Source organism: Antechinus flavipes, chromosome 3 (assembly GCF_016432865.1).
Source record: "Antechinus flavipes isolate AdamAnt ecotype Samford, QLD, Australia chromosome 3, AdamAnt_v2, whole genome shotgun sequence".
Taxonomy (NCBI): Eukaryota; Metazoa; Chordata; class Mammalia; order Dasyuromorphia; family Dasyuridae; genus Antechinus; species Antechinus flavipes.
In genome coordinates this window covers 592395699-592418310 of record NC_067400.1, presented here as the reverse complement: position 1 = coordinate 592418310, position 22612 = coordinate 592395699, and the positions used below count along the sequence as shown (strand labels likewise).

Sequence of the window (22612 nt, the reverse complement as noted above, 5' to 3'; positions counted from 1 at the left end):
ACCAGTTAACAAAGCAAGAAATTGAAAGAAAAAATAGGCAGTGAAGAAATAAAATTATTACTTTTTTGCAGATAATATGATGTTGTACTTTGAGAACTCTTTTAAAAAAAAACTAGTTGCAGCAACTTCAGCAAAGTTGCCGGATATAAAATAAACCAACATAAATTGTGGATTTCCATACTATCAGTAAAACTCAGCAGCTAGAGATAGAGAAGATCCATTTAAAATAACAGTAAACAGTATAAAATACTTGAAGATCTACCTAACAATACAAACCTAGGAATTATGTTAAGACAATTACAAAACACTTCACAGAAATAGAGCTAAACAAGTGGAGAAATATTATTTGCTTCTGGATTGGTAAGCCTCTATAATAAAAATGACAATTCTACCTATGTTAGTTTATTTATTCAGTGCCATACCAAACTGCCAAAAAATTATTTTATAGACCTATGAAAAATAAGTCACAGAATTAATCCAGAAGAACAAAAGAAAAAAGATATCAAGGGAGTCGATAAAAAAATGTGTGAATTGAAACAGTCTAACAGTTCCATATTTTCTGTATTACAAAGCGGTAATCATCAGAACAGTTTAGTACTGTCTAATAAAATGGTGGGTTAGTAGAGTAGCTTAGGTGTATAATATAAAGTAATAAGTGACCATGGGATTCTAATGTTTGATAAACCCCCAAACCAAAGATTTTGGTGCATTTGACAAAAATTACTAGGAAAACAGGAAAGCAGTTTGGCAGAAATTAGGCATGAATTCCAATATCTTACACTGTATATCATGATAATAAGATTATAATGGATAAATGATTCAGATGTAAAGAGCGATAATTATAAGTAAATTAGGGGAAGGTGGAAAACTACCTGTCAGATCTATGGATAAAAGAAATTGTTTCTGACCAACAAGAGAAAAAGTGACAGGAAGTAAAATTGATAATTTTGATTTTGTAAGATTAAAGTTTCTGTACAAACAAAACCAATTTAACCAAAATTAAAAACTGGCGGGAATGGGAGGGGGGGGGAAGCATTTTTACAGCGAGTTTCCTTGATAAAAGCCTCATTCCTCATATACATAGGCAACTGAGCTAAATTTATAAAAACTAGAGCCATTTCCCAGTTGATAAATGGGAAAGGAGAGGATCAAGCAGTTTTAGGAAAGCTCTCAATAGTTATATGAAAAAGTGTTCTAAATCATTCCTGATGAAAGAAGTGCAAATTAAAACAGCTCTGGAATACTACTTAATATTTCATACCTATCGATTGATTGAAAAAGAAAATGGTTAAATGCCTTGGGGAAATGTAAGAATTGAAACAACTAATGCATTGTTGGTAGAGTTGTGAAATTGACCAATCCACTCTGGAGAGCAATTTGTAAGGGCTTAAAAATTGTGAATATCCTTTGACCCAGTAATACCACTACTAGGTCTATCTAAAAAAGATCAGAGAAGAGGGGAAAGGACCTATCTGCCCAAAAATATTTATGACAGCTCTTTTTAGTGTCGTTGAGGTATATAATGATCTCCTGGTTCTGCTCATTTTACTTAGCATCAGTTCATGTAAGTCTCGCCAGTCCTCTCTGTATTCATCCTGCTGGTCATTTCTTATAGAACAATAATATTACATAACATTCATATACTACAATTTATCCAACCATTCCCCAATTGATGGGCATCCATCCATTCATTTTCCAGTTTCTAGCCACTACAAAGAGGGCTGCCACAAACGTTTTGGCACCTACAAGTCCCTTTCCCTTCTTTAGTATCTCTTTGGGGTTATAAGCCCAGTAGTAGCACTGCTGGATCAAAGGGTATGCACAGTTTGATAACTTTTTGGGCATAATTCCAAATTGCTCTCCAGAATGGTTGGATTCATTCACAACTCCACCAACAATGCATCAGTGTCCCAGTTTTCCCGCATCCCCTCCAACATTCATCATTATTTTTTCCTGTCATCTTAGCCAATCTGACAGTGGTGTAGTGGTATCTCAGAGTTGTCTTAATTTGCATTTCTCTCATCAATAGTGATTTGGAACACTTTCATATGAGTGGAAATAGTTTCAATTTCATCATGTGAAAATTGTCTGTTCATATCCTTCGACCATTTGTCAATTGGAGAATGGCTTGATTTCTTAGAAATTAGAGTCAATTCTCTATATATTTTGGAAATGAAGCCTTTATCAGAAACTTTAACTGTGAAAATGTTTTCCTAGTTTGTTGCTTCCCTTCTAATCTTGTTTGCATTAATTTTATTTGTACAAAGGCTTTTTAATTTGATGTAATCAAAATTTTCTATTTTGTGGTCAATAGTGATTGCTAGTTTATCTTTGGTCACAAATTCCTTCCTCCTCCACACGTCTTGAGAGGTAAACTATCCTATGTTCCTCTTATTTATAAACTCATTATTTATGCCTAAATCATGGACCCATTTTAATCTTATCTTGGTGTATGGTGTTAAGTGTGGGTCCATTAAGCATATCTTTTTAAAAAATTTCTTTTATTGTTTTATATTTTCTTTTGCACCAGAACATATTTTGTATGATATCAAATGTATACTTGAAATCAAAATGTTTGCCTCAAACTCAAGAAGTGGGGAGGGGCAATTGGAAGGGATAGGATTGGGAACTCCGAATTTTTAAAAATTGTTTAAAAATATTTACCTGTAATTTGGAAATATTTAATAAAATAAATAAAAATAATTTTTAAAACTTCTAAATTTGCCAATATTTACTGCCCAATTGCTTTTTATGAATTACCAGTATTATATGATGCTATTATCTTGTTTTCTTTTCAGCACTTTTAAATCAGATTTTATGGAATTAATTCCCCCATGTCCCTTACTAAAATAGGCACAGCAAGTTTCTTTTAGTATTTATTTTACAAAATGTTGCCTTTTACTTTTTCCACTCAACTTTTTATATTGGTAATTTGTCCATTATTTTATTTAAAAGAAACTAAAGTAGTTAATGTCTAAAGGTAAACAGTTTGCCAGGATTGGATTAATAATTGTCATCATTGTTTTCCCTATTTTATACTACTGTTTAATGTCAAGAATAGCAATAAAACATGGATTTTTTTATTTTTCAGGGAAGAAAAAATCCCAGGAGGGTAAAAATAAGGCAAACAAGACCGGAGACAAAGCAAAACTAAAGAAAGGTGAAAGTGACTCAGCTTCTGCAAACATGAGGGATTCTGAAGAAGGTAAGTTTTGAGACTGAACTTTAAAATGAGATTTGACCATGTTTGATTTGTTGATTACTTGTACTCTTGGTGTTCTGCCTTCCCAAGGACTTTAGAAGAATGATAATGGGGAAATATAGCTTTGTATGTTTAAGGGATAATTTAATGATTTCTAGTGGTGTAATTTTGCTTACTAGGTATAAGATATATAAGAAGATATAAGATATCTTCTAGATATATAGATATATATCTAGCTATAAGAAGAAGATGGAAATTAAAAAATATATATATGCAGAGGTACTCTTAGAATTCAAAAGAACTAAATTTAGGGCCTGCCTCTGACACATATAACTGATGTGATTGACCATATGGTGGACATGTAACTGCTCAATGCACTAGCCAGTAGCCAAGACTATTAGTTACAGAAGAGTTGCTGCTCTTTAGGGAGATTTCACACTGATGAAATCATTGATCTAATAGCAACAAGCTATATATGTATTTATATGTGACAATGATTTTTCTTCCTTAAAACAAACAGTGGTGACAGATTAGGAGAGGGGAGTGAGTCTTGTTGGTTTGTAAAATATTCTCTATAGCTACTCATTAATTATTCACCCATATCTAAGGTTTTAGGATTTAGATCCTCAAGACATCTGATAGTTTCTCATCCCCACATTGGTCAAGGAAGTTTCCTGCAGTTAATTTCTCTCTGTCTGTCTTTCTCTGACTCTGTGTCTGTCACACACACACACACACACTCACACACACTCACACACACACGAACCTGGTCCTGCTGACGCTATACTAGTGCTTGTTCTATTTTCTTGTTATGTTATAAAGATACCCTAAATGTTAATATTCTGGGTACACTAGAATGCGAGCCTTCCAAATGAGACATGATTTTAGAATTCCCTAGGAAGTAGAGCTACTGGTTTATTGTTAGAGTTATTGAGCTGCTCGTAGAGCTATGTAGTAAGGTATCGCCATTTGTTATGTACTAAATGAAGGTAAAAGAAGTAGCTTGCTCAATTCTCTTTTGTTTATATGTACTCTAAAATGAATGATTTTCAGATTCATTTGCAAAGAAAATTCTGGAAGCTGAGTTTTCTTTTAACATCATTTCCTCAATATAATCATTGGTGGTAATATTTATACAGGATTGTAAATCTTCATGATGAGTTATAAAATGCACATAAGCAATCTCACTTTCAGGAGATCAGTAGACTTATCAGAGTAGGGGCCATGGATTTTGCTGAGAAAATTGTCAGAACAGGAAGGAGAACATTACTCAATTTTGTGACAGTATTTTCAGTTGAAAAATTCTACATTTTAAAAGATTACATTCAAAAAGTATTTTTTTTTGACGTAACATTAGATTTCTAAAACAGTTACATCTTTGAAACGAGATTCAGTTAATATTTAAAACCCTTTTGCAACTGTTTAAAAGCATTTGTAGTACTTCCCTGGATGTGTGCTGTATTTTGTTTAACAAATGATGGATATGATGAGTAATTAATTGTGCCATTGTTCATTAAACAATTTTACTTGATGCATGTTTGTACTCGATGTTCTTTCTAGAGATAGAAAATAAAGAAACCTGCATCAGAGGCATGGAGACTGTTTTTTGTTCTCCTTAGTAGTTAGTAGAGCTGAACAGCTTTTAGCTTTTATTACTTTGTACACTTCTGTATCTCAAAATGTTAAGTGCCAAGTCTGGAATTGTTTACTTAAATAGCACTTTATTTCCTTCTAAATGTATACGTTTTACCCTTGTAAAAAGCAAGTTATTGTTGTGTAACTGAGCTATTGATAGAATTCCAAACTTGAAAAGATTTTTTTTTATTTTCTTTTGTCTTTTTTAAAGCAACATCCTGTGTGGAAATTTTGGTTAAGGAAGGTCACAAATGAACCTCTTTTTGAAATTAGCACCATTGAACTATTGTTTTCCTCATTTTGTGGAAAATTCATGGAAGTGGAATATGTGAAATTTGACTTAGAGAAGAAGAAAAGCTGACTTTATTATTTAAAAGAGAAAACCATACTGCTAACACATACATCAACTACATAACATTTCAGTTAATAACTCTGCATTTTTGTTATTTGATGGCCCTAGCACTTTCTTGCCTTTCTGCTTGATGACTGGGTCCTGCAGCCCCACTTTGTGTATTTTCAGAACATAAGAGAACTAATTTTCATTCATCACTGCACTTTGCATTGGTTTTATAATATAGATATATTAGAACAGGAGGAAAAGCAAGACTGGTATGCTTAGAAAAAAGGGGAGATTGACATAATGAATAAGGAAAGAGATATTGTAGGGGCTGGACATATGCTTTCATTGCTATAGGGATGTTCTTGGTAAAGAAATTTATAACAGTACAGATCTGTTGAAATTCGCCTAAAGCCTCAAGAGATTAAGTAACTTGGCCAGGTTGACCCAAGGTCACAGAGCCAATGTGCATCCGAGATAGGTCTGAAGGGCTTTGAGGCCATTCCTTTATTCACTGCATTTTGTTGTTGAATAAATGAATACTACCCATCAGAGGTGTATTCTTGATATGGAACCTCCCTACATGGACACAGGTGGTAATTTCTAGTTGCCTTTGTTAAACTAATTTTTTATTACCATGACAAAAGAAATTCATTACTTTTTGGCCAGTCTTTTGACTGTAGCTAATATCTCAATAATAACTTAGAGAAGGCATGATAGGTTTTTTGAAGAAATTGGTTTAGAATGTTTCTTCAATGGATGCCCATCAATTGGAGAATGGTTGAGTAAATTGTGGTATATGAATGTTATGGGATATTATTGTTCTGTAAGAAATGACCAGCAGGATGAATACAGAGAGGACTGGCGAGACTTACATGAACTGATGCTAAGTGAAATGAGCAGAACCAGGAGATCATTACCTCAACGATACTATATGAGGATGTATTCTGATGGAAGTGGATCTCTTCGATAAAGAGAGCTAATTTAGTTTCAATTGATCAAGGATGGGCAGAAATAGCTACACCCAAAGAAAGAACACTGGGAAATGAATATAAACTGCTTGCATTTTTGTTTTTCTTCCCGGGTTATTTATACCTTCTGAATCCAATTCTCCCTGTGCAACAAGAGAACTGTTCGATTCTGCACACATATATTGTATCTAGGATATACTGTAACCTATTTAACATGTAAAGGACTGCTTGCCATCTGGGGGAGGGGAGGTGGAGAAGGGAGGGGAAAAATCGGAATAGAAGTGAGTGCAAGGAATAATGTTGTAAAAAATTACCCTGCCATGAGTTCTATCAATAAAAAGTTATATAAAAAAAAAAAATTCAGGAAAAAAGTATTGCAAAAAAAAAAAAAGAAGAAGAATGTTTCTTCAAATTTGTGTAGTGAAAGCTGACAAATTCTTGACTAAGCTTGATAAATATAGAAATGATATTTCAGATTCAACAATATACTTTTAAATATTTCAGATACTAATAGAGTTAGTTATTTCATTTGGCTTTTTTATGTAGGGAATGACTTAAAGAACAAAAGTTCAGTAGGAGAAGAAAACAAATCTTGTCCTTTGTGGGAGGAAAGATGGGGGAGAGTGAAATTGTAGGTATTTTAACAATTATTTAAGTAATTGGAAAGTCCTTACTGATTTACTCAGGTTCAAGGAGATAATTACAAAAACGTTAATCAAATAGCGTTTGGAATCATTTTAAATAGACTGAACGGGCTCCCCCTTTTATATCAGAATGATAGTTTTTAGAGCATATTGAAAGTGTATTTGTGGATTTCATGATTAATGGGTTAAAATGCCCAGTTATTGCTAACTTGCTCTTCTCTCTGGACTTTTCTGAGCCATTTTTCTTGCCTCCCTTCTCACTACCAATTAAGAACTGTCCCGAGTTCTTCCAAAATCATTGATGTAGAAGTATCATTCTATCTGAATTTCTATCCAAGTACTTTCCATGACTTCTATTATATCTTGTCATAACAACACAGTACTTGCCATTTCATCAGCTGTAGGTACTTCACAAATTTCTGGGCCTAAAAACTTCACTACTTGGGGTGGCCTGCTTTCTGGTGATAAGCTTTTCTGAGCTGAGCTGGACTTGTTCTTGGTTTATAAAAACAGTTTTTGTTTCCAGGCTTGTATGCCAAGCCTTTTTAGTTTCAGAAGGAATCACTGTAAGTTTGTATTCTCTGCTGGGATAGCCTACGAGGATGCAATATCATCATCATTACATGACTGGATTGATAATGGCAATCCTAAATGAGATGCAAGGCAGAAAGTATTTTATTCTTTTCATAGATTTGAAAACTCAAGATATTGTCGAAAGGTAATACAGGTATTACTGTAAACTGGAACTTGAAGTGACTTCAAAGATCAGTATTATTTTAATTATCCCTATCCCATGTTTGCCTCTCTTTTCTCCTCACTCCTCCCAGTCTTAAATTTTCAATATATAGTGCTTCTTTTTTTTTTTTTTTCCTTGCATGCTCATGCTATATGATATTAGACTTAATGGAGACTTTTGCATTTTCTTGGAGATCATAAAAACCAAAAATATCCAAGTATGGGAAAATTCAAGAGAACACTCTTCTCTTAACTGTATTTAGGTATCTTTGTTTATTGGTGTTATCTAATCATGATTTCCTTTAGATGATTTAAAATATTTCTGCTTTCTGGTATTTTCTTCCATTTTAATAACAAAATGACATTTCTACACAAAGAAGAGGTTAGTTTTCTTAGTTTGTTTTTCAAAACAAAGCACCCAGATAGATGATGAAATTGACATCTATTCAATATTTTATAGTGTCTTATTTTTCTATAGTAGTGAATACCATCTTCTGGTTCTAGATATTCAAAGGCAATAATTTAATAGCTCTTTTGTCCTATCCCTTTGAATACCTTTTTCTTGGTATAAATTACAAAACATCCAATATTTGAATCCTAGTTCTGCCACTTATTTCCTGTGTGACTAGATACTAATCTGGGACATGAAATCAGTAGTCCTTTCCAGAATTAAATTTATGGTCCATACCTTCTCATTGGATCCTAATTCTATTTTTCATGGATATCAGTGTGGAATAGGTGAGCTGTCCGCTATTATTCATCTTAACAAAATTAGCTATCAGCTTTTCTGTTTTATACACCTTTTTAGTGTTATATTTTCTGTATAAGCAGTTGTTATTGGTAGCATGCTGTGTACCCAGTGGTGTGAAACTCGAGCTAAAATGGAATTTTAAAATGGAATGGTCACCAATCTTCAGACTTTCCTGGCCTCATGTAGACTTAGTCTCACAATATATTATCTATATTTTGTTGCATTTTAACTTTTTGTTAAATATCTCTAATTATATTCTAAGCTGATTTGGTTTTTCAGTTTTTTGGGTTGCATGCTTGCCACCTCTTTTTTTAGCCTACTTATATCTATCTTGCATTTTTCCCCCATTGTCAACAACCATTTGGGGAGAAATAACTTTTATTTTAAAATGAATTGATCAGAAGTATTTGTTCGTGGATTTATGACATAATGTGCCGGAATGGATGTATATAGTGTAAATTTCCTTATTATTGGCATTTTTGTTTGAAGTTGTGGGGTTTTCTCTTTGGAGTCTAGGGATTTCCTTTCAAAAGCAAGCCGGGATAAATATTTCTGAGGCAAAATAATTTATTGTATAGATTAATACTGTATAGATAAAACAGTGGCAGTCCTGCCATCTGGTTCTTGACTAGGGTTTCAGGAGATATTTGGAAAATAGAATCAATTCTATCATCACAAAAATAAATTTCTACCAACTTGAAATTACGTGTGTGTGTGTGTGTGTGTGTGTGTGTGTGTGTGTGTACAGGATATATATACAGGATATATGCTTATGCGCGTGCACACACACACACACGATAAACAAATTCATAAAATGTCAAGTTGCCAGTATCTAGGATGTGAGTAGCTTCTTTATAGCAAGATAAAGACAAGCTGAATTGGATCTTGCCCTACTTTGAAGCCTTGCTTATTTACATGCTCGATTAATTATGAAAGAGTAGAAAAATGTACTGGTTACAGTAGTGCTGTTGAGAAAACACTGGATAGAAGATTTTACAGACCACAAAACTACCAACTCCTCTCAAAAGAATGAAATACAGAGAAGAAAAATCGCACTTTTCTCTTAAGCAGCTGCTGCCACCTCCTCTCTTTTACAACATCTCCTTTCTTCCTAATTGCTTGAAAAAGTTGATACCATCTGTTAGTAACGTGGTTCTTCCTTCCTTCTTTCCTTCCTTCCTTCCTTCCTTCCTTCCTTCCTTCCTTCCTTTTCCTTCTTTCCTTTTTCTTTCCTTCCCTCCCTCCTTTCCTCCCTCCCTCCTTCATCCTGTCTTTACACCAATTTCAAAGTGAGGTATTATTCTTGCCAAGGCCTATGGGCTTGTACTTTTGATTACCCCTTCTCCCTACTTCAATTGTCTTTTACCTTCATTGCCTTACTTAATGTTCCCCAGGCTCCTCCTCCTTTAAGAATCTCTCACTTGCATGATCCTGCCATTTCCTTAAATTATTATATATTTTTCTCTCTCTTATTTAAAAAAAATTATATATATTTATATATATATGTGTGTGTATGTATATATATATTATATACACATATATATATATACACACACACACACACACACACACACACATATATATATATATATATATATATTTGTATACAGTTCCTAACCTTTCATTTCTCATCCAGTTTCACTAATGATTCCACAGTGGTCAAATCTAATGGCTTTTTCCTCAATCATCATGATTCATAGTGTCATTATTTGTAGGCTTTGACACTAATCTTTCTGGATATTCTTTCTTCCTTTTACATGGTCCTGGTTTTTCCCGCTTCTTCCCTGTGTCTTGATTTTTCCTTTGCTGTGCCATCATCTGCCTCTCATTTACTGAGCTTTGTTACAGATATTCACTGAAGAGTAGTGGGGGGAAAAACTCTGGGTTTAAGGCTTCTAATAGCCATATGGCTGGGAAGAAAAATCACTTAACTTCTCTGGGTTTGAATTTTCTCATCTTTATAATGGATTGTTTTGAAGAAAATGTTTTGTAAATTTGAAGTGGTTCATTAATATGAAGTAATTATTATGCAGCTCTGTTAGACAATTGAATAGAAAGGAGTTATATGTTACTTTTCATGAGTTTTAAAAATTTTAGTGTCAAGAAGAATATTTAGAATAATATGAAATTATTTCCAATTGGCAAACTTCATATTTCTTTTTTACTTCTACTTTCCTTTATTTATTCTAGGACCTAAAGAGGAAGAAGAGAAGCCTTCAGCTTCAGCAGTGCTCTCCCTAGAACAGACAGCTGTCATTCAGGAGATGGTAAATCAGGATGTACTTCCCAAATTAATAATCCCTCCTCCTGTCTCTGAGCCTCAAACACTGCCAGAAGGGACACCTGAAGTAGTACATTGTGGCTCAGATGACTTGGAGGAGGAAGAAGAGGAAGATGAAGAAGAGGAAGAAGATGAGGAAGGGGAAGAAGATACTAATATTCCAAATGAAAGTTCTGAGAGAGAGCCAGAAGTAGAATGTGAAGAAAAACAAACATCAGAAGAACCAAGAAATACAACTGAAGAAAATTTAGATGGCTCTCTTGAAGTAATGCCTGCTATCAAAATTCCTAAAACAAAAGGCGATTCCAACGGTGATGTATTTGAAACATTCATGTTTCCTTGTCAACATTGTGAAAGGAAGTTTACAACCAAACAAGGACTGGAACGTCACATGCATATCCATATATCTACTGTCAATCATGCTTTCAAATGCAGGTATTGTGGAAAAGCTTTTGGCACCCAGATTAACAGGAGAAGGCATGAGAGACGTCATGAAGCAGGGCCAAAAAGGAAACCAATCTCAACTCTTCAACAGCCTGATGACCTTGTAGATGGCCCAGTGTTTGGAGATGATATAAGTCTTAAAGATGAATCAAATGCTTCCAATTTTTTGCAGGATCGCATGATTTTGGATTCAGAGAGAGTTTCTCAAGAAATTGCCGTTTCTTCTGTTGCGGAAGAGAATGGAGACCTCAAAGAACTGCATCCATGCAAATACTGTAAAAAGGTGTTTGGAACACATACAAACATGAGGAGACATCAGCGTAGGGTTCATGAACGTCATCTGATTCCTAAAGGAGTAAGGAGAAAAGGATTCTTACTTGAAGAGCCACAACTTCCAGCAGAGCAGACTCAGCCGACCCAGAATGTATATATAGCAAACACAGAACTAGAAGAAGAAGGAGAATCAGATGATGTCTACATTATGGATATTTCTAGCAATATCTCTGAGAATTTAAATTATTATATTGATGGGAAGATTCAGTCTAATAACAGCACTAGTAATTGTGATGTGATTGAAATGGAACCTAGTACTGCAGATTTGTATGGCCTAAATTGTTTGCTTACTCCTGTTACAGTGGAAATTACTCAGAGTGTAAAGACTTCTCAAATGCATGTAGCAGAGGATCTTCCCAAGGACTCCTCTAGTAGTACAAATAATGATTCAAAGAAGCGAAGAACCACCAGTCCACCTTTTTTACCTAAAATTAAGGCAGAAACTGATCCAGAACCTATAACACCATCCTGTTCCTTAAACTTACCTCTCAGTGGATCCACTGCAGAGACTGTTTCTTATCACAAAGAGAAAAATGTCTTTTTGTCTTCAAAGCTCAAACAGCTTCTTCAAACACAAGATAGCAACAAGCTAACAGCAGTTATATCCACAGCAGACATCCCTAAATTAAGTTCATCTGTCTCATCATCTTCTTCTATGTTGCCTGTGTCATCAAGTAGGTTTAAGCGAAGAACCAGCTCTCCTCCAAGTTCTCCACAGCATAGTCCTGCTCTTCGAGATTTTGGAAAACAGAGTGAGGGCAAAGCAGTATGGAACGATCCAGCTGTTAGTTCTAAAATACCCAAATTGGAAAGTCATAGCAGTTCCCCTGCCTGGAGTTTGTCTGGGCGGGAAGAGAGTGACACTGTGAGCCCTTCCTGTTTTGATGATTACAAAATATCCAAAGACTGGGCAGCCAGCACCACTTTTGGTAATGTGTGCAATCAGCAGCCTCTGGATTTATCCAGTGGTGTAAAGCAGAAGTCCGAGCTTGCAGGAAAGGCCCAGGTCCCTTGGGAATCTGTATTGGATCTTAGTGTGAATAAGAAATCCTGTGGTGACATTGATATCAAGGAATACAAAGAGAACAATTCAGCACAGTCTACCTGCAGTGTTATAAAGAAGAAGAAACCAACAACCTGCATGTTACAGAAAGTTCTTCTCAATGAATACAATGGCGTAGATTTAGCTATGGAAAAGGCTCCAGATGAAAATAGGAGCCCGAGTCCATGTAAATCATTAGATCCCCAGCCAGAACCAGATCTTGACCCAGATTCTAGTTTACCCGCCCCAGTTGCTCATTCCTCTCCTTGCAATTCTCCATCACCCCTCCCACAGACTTCTGTGTCTTCTGGTCAGCTGCCTCCTCTCCTAATCCCTACAAATCCATCTTCTCCTCCACCCTGCCCACCTGTATTAACTGTGGCTACACCTCCGCCACCTCTCCTTCCTACTCTTCCTTTACCACTTCCAGCTCCATCTTCCAGTGTTTCTCCTCCTTCATGTCCTTCACCACTTTCTAATACTACTACACAATCACCACTTCCCATTCTTTCACCTACAGTGTCTCCATCAGCATCTCCTGTTCCATCTGTTGAGCCTCTGAACTCTGCAGCTTCACCTGGGCCACCTATACTTTCTTCTTCCTCCTCCTCCTCTTCTTCATCATCTTCCTCTTCCTCCTCTTCCTCCTCCTCCTCTTCCTCATCTTCTTCCTCTTCATCCTCTTCTTCATTCTCATCTTCATCTTCTTCTTCCCCATCACCACCACCACTCTCAGTGGTCTCATCTGTTGTTTCATCTGGTGATAACTTGGAAGCTCCTCTCCCTATATCTTTCAAACAAGAAGACACAGAGAATGAGGATCAGAAACCAAGTGATGACCCACAGACATCAGATGAACAGGATATTGTTCAAGAAACATTCAATAAAAACTTTATTTGTAATGTTTGTGAATCACCTTTTCTTTCTATTAAAGACCTAACCAAACATTTAACTGTTCATGCTGAAGAATGGCCCTTCAAATGTGAATTCTGTGTGCAACTGTTTAGGGACAAAACGGGCTTGTCAGAACATCGTTTTTTGCTTCATGGAGTTGGGAATATATTTGTATGTTCAGTATGTAAAAAAGAATTTGCCTTTTTGTGCAATTTACAGCAGCACCAGCGAGATCTCCATCCAGATAGAGAATGCACACACCATCAATTTGAAAGTGGCACCCTCAGGCCCCAGAATTTTACAGATCCCTCTAAGGCTAAGGCAGACCATGTTCACTGTCTACCAGAGCATCCTTTAGAAGCTTCTAAAGAGGAGGAGGAGGAAGAAGAGGTCAATGATTCTTCAGAAGAACTTTATACTACCATAAAAATAATGGCTTCTGGAGTTAAGTCGAAAGATCCAGATGTTCGATTGGGCCTCAATCAGCACTACCCAAGCTTTAAACCACCCCCATTTCAGTATCACCACCGAAACCCTATGGGCATAGGGGTTACAGCCACAAATTTCACCACTCACAACATCCCACAAACCTTTACTACTGCCATTCGCTGTACCAAATGTGGGAAAGGTGTTGACAACATGCCTGAATTACACAAACATATCTTGGCATGTGCTTCAGCTAGTGACAAAAAAAGGTACACACCCAAGAAAAATCCAGTACCACTGAAACAGACTGTACAACCCAAAAATGGTGTCGTGGTTATAGATAACTCTGGGAAAAATGCCTTTAGACGTATGGGACAACCCAAAAGACTAAATTTTAGTGTTGAACTCAGCAAAATGTCATCTAACAAGCTCAAACTAAGTGCACTGAAGAAGAAAAATCAGTTAGTACATAAAGCAATTCTGCAAAAAAATAAATCTGCCAAGCAAAAAGCAGACTTAAAAAATAACGATTCAGATTCTCACTCACACATTTGCCCTTACTGTGATCGTGAGTTCACTTACATTGGAAGCCTGAATAAACATGCAGCTTACAGCTGTCCTAAAAAGCCAATTTCTCCTTCCACCAAAAGAAGTGTTTCTCATTCGTCCAAGAAAGGTGGGATCTCATCACCTGCAAACAGTGAGAAAAATAGTAACCAACGAAGACGGACAGCTGATGCTGAGATTAAAATGCAGAGCATGCAAACCCACTTGGGCAAGACAAGAGCACGAAGCTCAGGACCTACCACAAATCCATCACCCTCTCCATCTTTTAGAGCGAAACAGAAGGTGAAGTTTGTACCTTCAGTGAAGTCCAAAAAATCAAGCTCTACTTCTCTAAGAAACTCCAGTCCTGTAAGAATGGCCAAAATGTCTCATATGGAGGGGAAGAAGTCAAAAGCAGTAGCCAAGAATCATTCTGCTCATCTCTCCAGCAAAACGTCCCGGAATCTGCATGTGAGGGTACAGAAAAACAAAGCTGTTTTGCCAAGCAAGCCTGCTTTAGCGAGCAAGAAAAAATCAGACAGATTTAGTGTCAAATCTAGAGAAAGGAGTGGAGGGCCCATCACTCGAAGCTTGCAACTGGCTGCCTCTGCAGACCTCACTGAAAGCAAAAAGGAAGAGAGCAGTACAAAGCAGGAGCCCAAGGACTTCAGGTAAGCCATCTCTTTTAGTGGAAGAAAAGCCCCTATTTCTGTTATATCTTTGAATCGAATAATTTGAGCACTAAAAGACAATAATTATAAAAGTTGAAGGTGCTTTGGGTGTGTGAATGGCCAGGTTTTATTTCATCCCTGAGAAATTATGAGGATTTGGCATCATTTACAGAAAATAGCTGGTTGTAACTAGGGTTGAAAATCTGGTAAAAGTACTGTCAGTGCACTAAAAGAAAACGAAACTTCAGTGAAAATGTTCTTTGTAATTTGTGTCTTGAGCTGTTTTTGTTTGTACGTACTTTAAACATGATTCCTGACATTGTTGAGCATGCTGACTGCTTCTTTTGATGACAGTAATTTCTTTCTCTGTTACTATTCATCAGGTCATTCTTATTGCTCATTGTTTATCATTTGAAGTATTTAGCATATTAATAAAATGTCAACATTTTTTTTGAATATGCTACATGTTACCCATCCTTTTCTTTAGCAAGAAAATGGTAAGTAGTGCTCCTTTTTTGGTCAGGGAGGCAAGATGAGGGTTAGATAGGCTGTGAGAACTTGGAATGGGACAGCAACACAGGAACCCTGAAAACTTCCCAAGTCTTTTTTTTTCCCCCCCTCTAATTAATGGATCAATTAACTTAATGGATCAGGATTCTTGTTTTGCTATCTTTAAGTTGGAATGTATGAATTGATACCAGAGTTTTATGTTCTATAGCAGGACTTATGCTTTTTTGCACTCATGACCTTTTTCATCAGAGAAGCTTTTATATAACCCTGAATATATAGGTATATAAATACGATATGTAAATCAAACATTTACTGTTAATAAATCATGAAGAAATTTATTTTAAAACAATTATTTGGTATGCATATAATTTTACCATGAAAGTAATTTGCATACTAATGAAACATCTTTATTTTTACATAAAGAATTGAATCTTGGTGGAATATTTGATATTACTGTTGTTAAAATGACCCATGATTTTTGATGAAAGCCAAAAGGATTGTGTCACTTATTTTTGCCACATTAGATTCCCTTACTTTATGATGTTTTTAATCAGCTAGGGGAAAATTTTGGAGATGATGAACACATTCTTAGGATTCCTGTGTACAAAGCAATCCCACAAGAATATATTCATTCATGCATTCACTACCAGATATAATGCCCCAAATTCTGCAAAATTCTTGCCTTTTGAAACAGTGCTGCTTAACCTGTCATTCCAGAATTTCTTTCTAGCTGCTAATTTGTTCTTACTCTGTCTGGGAAGAAATTGCCGTAGACACATAGTCAACTTAAGAACATTAAAAAAAAAAAATCTATTATGTATCATTGTACATTTGTTCAAAGTATTTGTCCTTTGGTATAGGATATATACTATACTATGGCAAGCAACAGAGGAAGAACCATTAGGATAGTTAGCTTCAACTATTACAAACCTCATGAATATACTAATTGTTTTTTTTTTGTTGTTGTTGTAAATATTAAGCTACATTTGTTCTTGAGCCATTACCTACATAAATATATCACATGCCTATATATGCTTATACATATTTTGAGGTGAAACCACCTCTCTAAGAGGTTGTTGGGCACAGATTCTTTTTTATGTTTTCTTCTGCCTATATTCATGGTTAGGAACAGCCTCATGAATTTGTTAAGAGTTCAGGCACTTCCATGTAATTAATTCTTTAAAATCCCTCCAGTATGTGCCTCACATAGGTCTTTGGGGAGGGCCTCTTATTTGAATATTTTATAAAGGGAATAGCTTCTTTTGTTCTGAATCCTTTTTTTTTTGGTTTTGAGTGGAAAGTTGATCTAAAAAAAGAAAATTATGAAAAGCACAATTTGAATAACACAACAGCTGCATTAATAAAATAAAATACATCCTTCATTGGAAATTATGTAAAAACTACTTTGAATAATCTCAAAATATTTAATAGTTTGAAAAGTCCTATCGAATACAGCATTACTCCTGTTTCTATGGTTTAGAGGTACTATTTTTTACTCTAAGTAATCAATTGAAGAATTATTATATTGTTGAATTAAAATTCGATATGCAGAAAGACTTAAACATTTAGATAAAGAATTGAACCAGTGATATAATTTTCCATTTAACAGGTATGAAATCATTGTCTCTTCATGGGTCATATACGTGATTGTGGCGACTGGAAAATGAGTGAATCCTAAACAGTCTTACTTTCATTATCAGGGTCCTATCATGTAGCTGACCATAAATGTTGTGAAGTGTTCTTTAAAAAAACCAATATGTTCACAAGGAAATGGAGCCTTGAAGACTTGATTGTTAAAAATGTGCAATAAAGTACAAAGGTCATTTTCTTTTTCTAAGCTCTGTCTGCTGAATGGCAACTCTAAACATTGGTTTCCTGAGTCATTTTCTTTTAAGTATGGCAGCTGCTTTTGATTCTATAGCCCAGATAAATATTTGTTTGAATTAAATTGGAAACTAAAGAATTTTCTCCTTTAAAAACAAATGAAAATTCTCCTTACTTTCAAATACTTTTTAGCTTCCAAAATTCTTTCTAATGAAAACTTTGGATTATAAAAAGTCAGCTATTATATGGCATAAAGTTATTTTTAGTATAATTTCTAGTAATCATTTTGGTTGTTTGAGGTTCATATTCCAGACACCATTACAAAACAATATGTATTTTTCTTTTCTTAACTTTTTTTTTAAGGAATAGTAATCAGAGAGTTTACGTTGTTTTTACCCTTACTTTTCATTTAAAGGACCATTTTATAATAGTGATATCTCCTCCCCATTGTGCACAACCCTCTTTCCTCCTCCCCTTTTCCGCACCCCTCCCTCCTCCCCCCACGATTTTTCAGCCTTTTTGTCATATAAGTCATACAAACTTTTTCCATTCAGTGTCATGATTGGTGCTTAGCACAATCTACATCTTAATCAATATTGTTACCTAGCCCACGATAGACCAGTCAAAAGAAATTTCATGGCACAAAAGAGCAAAGGAAAATATGTATCACCAATTTTTGGCTTCCCCTATACCTATCACACTTCTTGCTTAAAATAAATGAACTCTGTTTTAATGCCATTTCCAAAGCTAGCTTTGGAACTTTTCTTTTATATGCTAAATAATCAGGTCTGCAGCCCTAAATTAATTTCCAGGATAGCCAAATGAAGGCTATAGCGAAAGAAGTGCATTTTCCATCTCCTGTCTTCATTCCAGTAATGATATGCTTTAAAATCTTTGTGAAATAGGAGTAAGCATAGTTTAGAATAATTTTCATATTCATTTATGCATAGACTTGCATAAGAAATCCTGTAGATAAAAATCCTATAGATTGCTTAATTAACAGGAGATCTTGTATTTAAAGAGAATTTAAATGTTAGGTTTCTAATTAATATTAACTTGATTTTGCCGGGAAAGTCTGCTGATAAAACAAAAGCAATTCTTTGCTGACTGACTTCTTTTAGTTTGTCTTCTTTTGATCAGAAGTTTTAAGTCCTAAATATTCCTTCAAGCTCATTTGCATCACTGTCTTAATACTGTTTGTCTTATGGTCTACTCACCTTTTTCTTTTTAAGCATGTTCAGTTCATAAACAGGTTATATTATTTTGTCATTTATCTTCAGTTTTCTTATTTTCTAGGAACCTCCTGTAAAAACAAAACAAAACAAATCTTAATTGACAAAGTAAAGCTATTGCATGCTCAACTTAGGATAAGCACTACGACAATGGATGTGAAATCCACCAAGCTTTCAAGACCGGTTGAAGCTGACTCAAAAAAATCTTAAATGCAACCGTGATTGCCTGCAGGCTTTGTGCTAATGTTGTTAGTGTCAGGCATATGTTTCTCCCTTGGTGCCTGATGCATGCTGGGCTACAAGATGATTCAGATGCAAAGAAAAGGGTACTGTAAAAATGGGCTGAGGTGAACTGAATCTGTCATCACTGGACTGATAACTCAGATTTTAGTGTTGCCCTGCTTCTGGTGAATGGCACAGAGAAAGACAATTTGAATTTATTCTTGCAAAGCAAGTTCCCTGTTTTATCAATAGTTTCTTGTAGATTCAGGGATGACAAATTCTTATGCACTCATTTTAAAGTATTTTGGTCACATTGTCTTGATGCCTTCTTTTAAATGAATTAGTAGAAGGAAAGGAATTTAAATTGTCAGGATTCTCCCTACCCCATTCTTTTCTTTCTTTCTTTTTTTTTTTTTTTTTTTTTTCTTATCAAGAGTGGATTGCCAGCATAATTTTGAGGAAACCAGGTTGGATTTGAACTCTTATGCATTTTCTAATTTTCTTTTTATGTATCCAAATGGAAACTATCCTCTACAAATTATTACCTGGCACTAATTTATAACTATAATATTATTGGATGCTGTGTAGCATTTTATTAATGCACAGGATAAAAGAAAGCAGGTCTGTATAAATGTATGTCTCTACACATAAATATTAAATGAGTTTACTGTACCAGGTCTTACACTTCACTCTCTTATTGAGATTAAAAGTAACAAATTGGTCTCCTTAAGTATGATATTACTGTTGGAAAATATTTTACCATGCATTTCTGTGCCCTTTTCAAAAAGGGTCAATGACAGAGTTGGTGGAAATGGTTAATTTCATTCACATACCCTATTTGTTTTTGACTTTTAAAAGTAATCTACCTCTTAAAATTTGTAGTTTAATACTTGTTTGGTGAATTTGTGCCACTTTAACTCTTTCACTATCATTCCCATTTTGTTACATTTCTGTTATGGGGACTTTATGTTGAAATATTGTATAAAGCATTTGTAGCAGTTTAAAAAAATAAAATATTTAAAATTATTTAAATTGTTTTGGACACTTCAATTGTATTATATGTGATTTACATTTTACATTAATTTTTTGTTTTATTTTGAGTTGTTAATCTGGAGAGTGTTCCTGTATTTGAAGTTTGCTGTTAGTTACATTACTGTTTCTTGTTGAAGAGTGATCTAAAGACTATTCTAATGCAAACATTAAAATTTACAGTTTGTTGTACAAATGGGGTTGTCCCTTTGCTTTCAACCAATGTACCATTGACAGAAATCTTTAGTACAGGTAGAAGACTACAGAGTGGTGTTTGCTCTCCCTCTCGCCCACCCCCAGCATGAAATAAATTTTGTGAACCTGTCAGATCTTTAAAAAGATCTTTTTATGCTGTTGCAAACACTTAATGACCAGATAGATGGGCTCTGAAGAAACATTTTATATAATTGTAACCAATAAAGTAAACTTTCTAAACACTTGTGAAAGGCTTTCATTTTGTACAGAAATCCAGATTGTCCAAATTCCCCCACCTTTTTCTCCACCTCCCAATCATCAAGGTAATGTGGGAGAAGACTTTTGAAAGCCTATGTTCTTCAATAAGAGTAGTGCAATAAAAAAAGCAAACCAAAAAAAGAAAAAAATCAATTTTGTGGTCTCTCTGGCATCGAGCTAAAGATGTATTAATTGAGACACTGCACCAAATGGTGACTGCAGTATAATAGCACTGGTGCTAATGAGGACTTTGTGAACTAATGAATGTCTGCAAGAGTGAGATGAATTTCATACACATGGCACTTGTTTTAAACATTGCTCTGTGTTTTGATCTTGTTGACATAATTTTACCTTTAAACAAAGTTGATGTCATTTTAAATTATATAAATCTCATACCATGAAACAAACAACAGTTCTAACATGTTTAATATTTTAGATGGCTGTATTTACACCTGCTTTAAAAGCTCCTCACTACTCAGGCAGAAAGGGAAATTTAAAATAATGGTATAACCATTCTATGCTGTATGGCCAGGTTTCTGCCTAGGGAAGATGATACTTAGTATTAACAGTTTGCCTGTTTCACTGAAATTTACTTAGCATATACTAGTGACATACTTGTTCGTTTTTTCTTCTGCTTGACTGCCCATTCCATAGAACTGGCTAACATCCATTACAGTTCATGTGAATAACATCTATGATCCTTGATATGTTATTAATACTTAACTCTGGATTTGGCTAATTGTTGGGGACAGATGTTTTTCTTTTGATCGATTTTGGAATTATCTTGCCCACGATGAGATTGCCCTGCAATACTACCCAATCTAGATCTACAGACTTCTTGTACTCATGAGGATGACAGTGTAGTTTATGTCAGGATAGTCTTCTTATTTTCTTTAAGCCTGTCTCTAATTGATCTCTACCTGTTTTTCTAATGTTCAAGACATGCTTTACCTGGAGCCAAAGTGATTAGTTTATCGTGCCAGCACATCCCATTGGTCTTGTTTTTAGCTCCATACAAATTAAATATATCACTGGAATTCTCTTTAAGGTTCTGGAACAGATTTTTTTTACTGTAAAAGACACTGATAAAGGGAAAGCACAAGAACTGAAATAATTGCCTACCTTTTTGACAGTAAGGCTCTTAAACAGGAGTGGCTGGTTTGAATGTCTTTAGGCTTAAAAATCTGAAGGATTAAAAAACTATTCATGGAAGCAGCTTGTTCCTGTTGGCATTTTAAAGTGTCAATTTGTGTTTTCTCATTAGAAATTCATTTTAATTCTATTCTCATTTGAATGTTAAAAATTTTCTTTCATGCAAAATGAATATGGATTCAATCAAATGTTGCTTGGTTGTTGTTTTTTCCAAACCAGTGGTTAACTTTTTTTTTTTTTTAAATCTAAGTGTGGTGGTTTTGTTTTTGTAACTTTAAAAAAAGAACAGGTGAGAGTTTTAAACCTTCAGAAGGATGATATTTGCAGCATAGTGGAAAGAATATTGGATTTGGAATTAAGAGGCTGGGATTGGAATCTCACTTCTGACACTTCTAGCTGTGTGACCTTGGACAAGTAACTTTTAATTATCAGCCTCAGTTCCTTGATGTGTAAAATAGGGTTAATACCTGGACAGTACCTACCTCACAGGGTTGTTGTGAGGGTCAAATGAGTTAATGTATGTAAAATGTTTTGCAAACTTTAAAGCACTATTAAAATGCCAGTTATTAATAATAAATTGTAGATGTCATACATGCATTAAATTTTTTTTTTTTTTTTTTGCTAAAATAACAGCATACTTTATGGCTTTAATATTGTGTTCATTATATCTAAATTTTATTCTGTTTATGGAATCCTTTTGGAGGTGTGTGTGTGTGTGTGTGTGTGTGTGTGTTTAATCAGAATGCAAACTATCAAAGATGAGTAACCTTGAAAGTGGAATAGGAACAATAGGAAAGCAAGAGATATGATCAGGAAACCAGAAAATGAAATGAAAGTGATTTAAAGATGATGCTGTTAGTAGAAAATAGTTTTCTTTTCCTTTTGTAGGTGATATTTATCCTGTCAGATTCAAGAGTCCACTGCATATGTTCCCTTTTATATTTGGCAATATCATTTTTTTAGATTTCTATTCATCTTGCCTTGTGCTGTCTGTCTACTAACTCCTTCTAGTTATTGATTACTAAGGGTCACCTGCCTTGCAGCATTTTAAAATGATTTCTTGAATAATCAAAAATTTTTCTTGGAATTGCTTTATTAATTTATATTTAACAACTCCCTCAATTCTCATAGCATACACAATACCTTCGTCTGCAATAAAAATCAGTCCTGCCTCTGGGTTGTCTAGATTGGAATAGAAAAACTAGGTCCCACATAGCTTCAAGTTGGGTTACAGCCAAACCTTAATCAGTATAAGAAATATTTAATTGATTTTGTCCA

General features: G+C 34.8%; 1 protein-coding gene across 2 annotated transcripts in view; it reads left to right on the top strand.

Moving 5' to 3' along the window:
* Window positions 1-22612, top strand: part of PRDM2 (PR/SET domain 2) — a 184562-nt gene that overhangs the window by 106513 nt on the left and 55437 nt on the right. The window contains exons 7-9 of one of the 2 annotated variants that reach the window (XM_051988510.1): window positions 3092-3205; window positions 10466-14912; window positions 18543-21911. In XM_051988510.1, the coding sequence (XP_051844470.1) occupies window positions 3092-3205; window positions 10466-14912; window positions 18543-18555 (4574 nt within the window). In that variant the 3' untranslated portion in view covers window positions 18556-21911. Of the gene's footprint in view, window positions 1-3091; window positions 3206-10465; window positions 14913-18542; window positions 21912-22612 lie in introns of those variants that run through there. The other variant, XM_051988511.1, reaches the window with a different exon arrangement.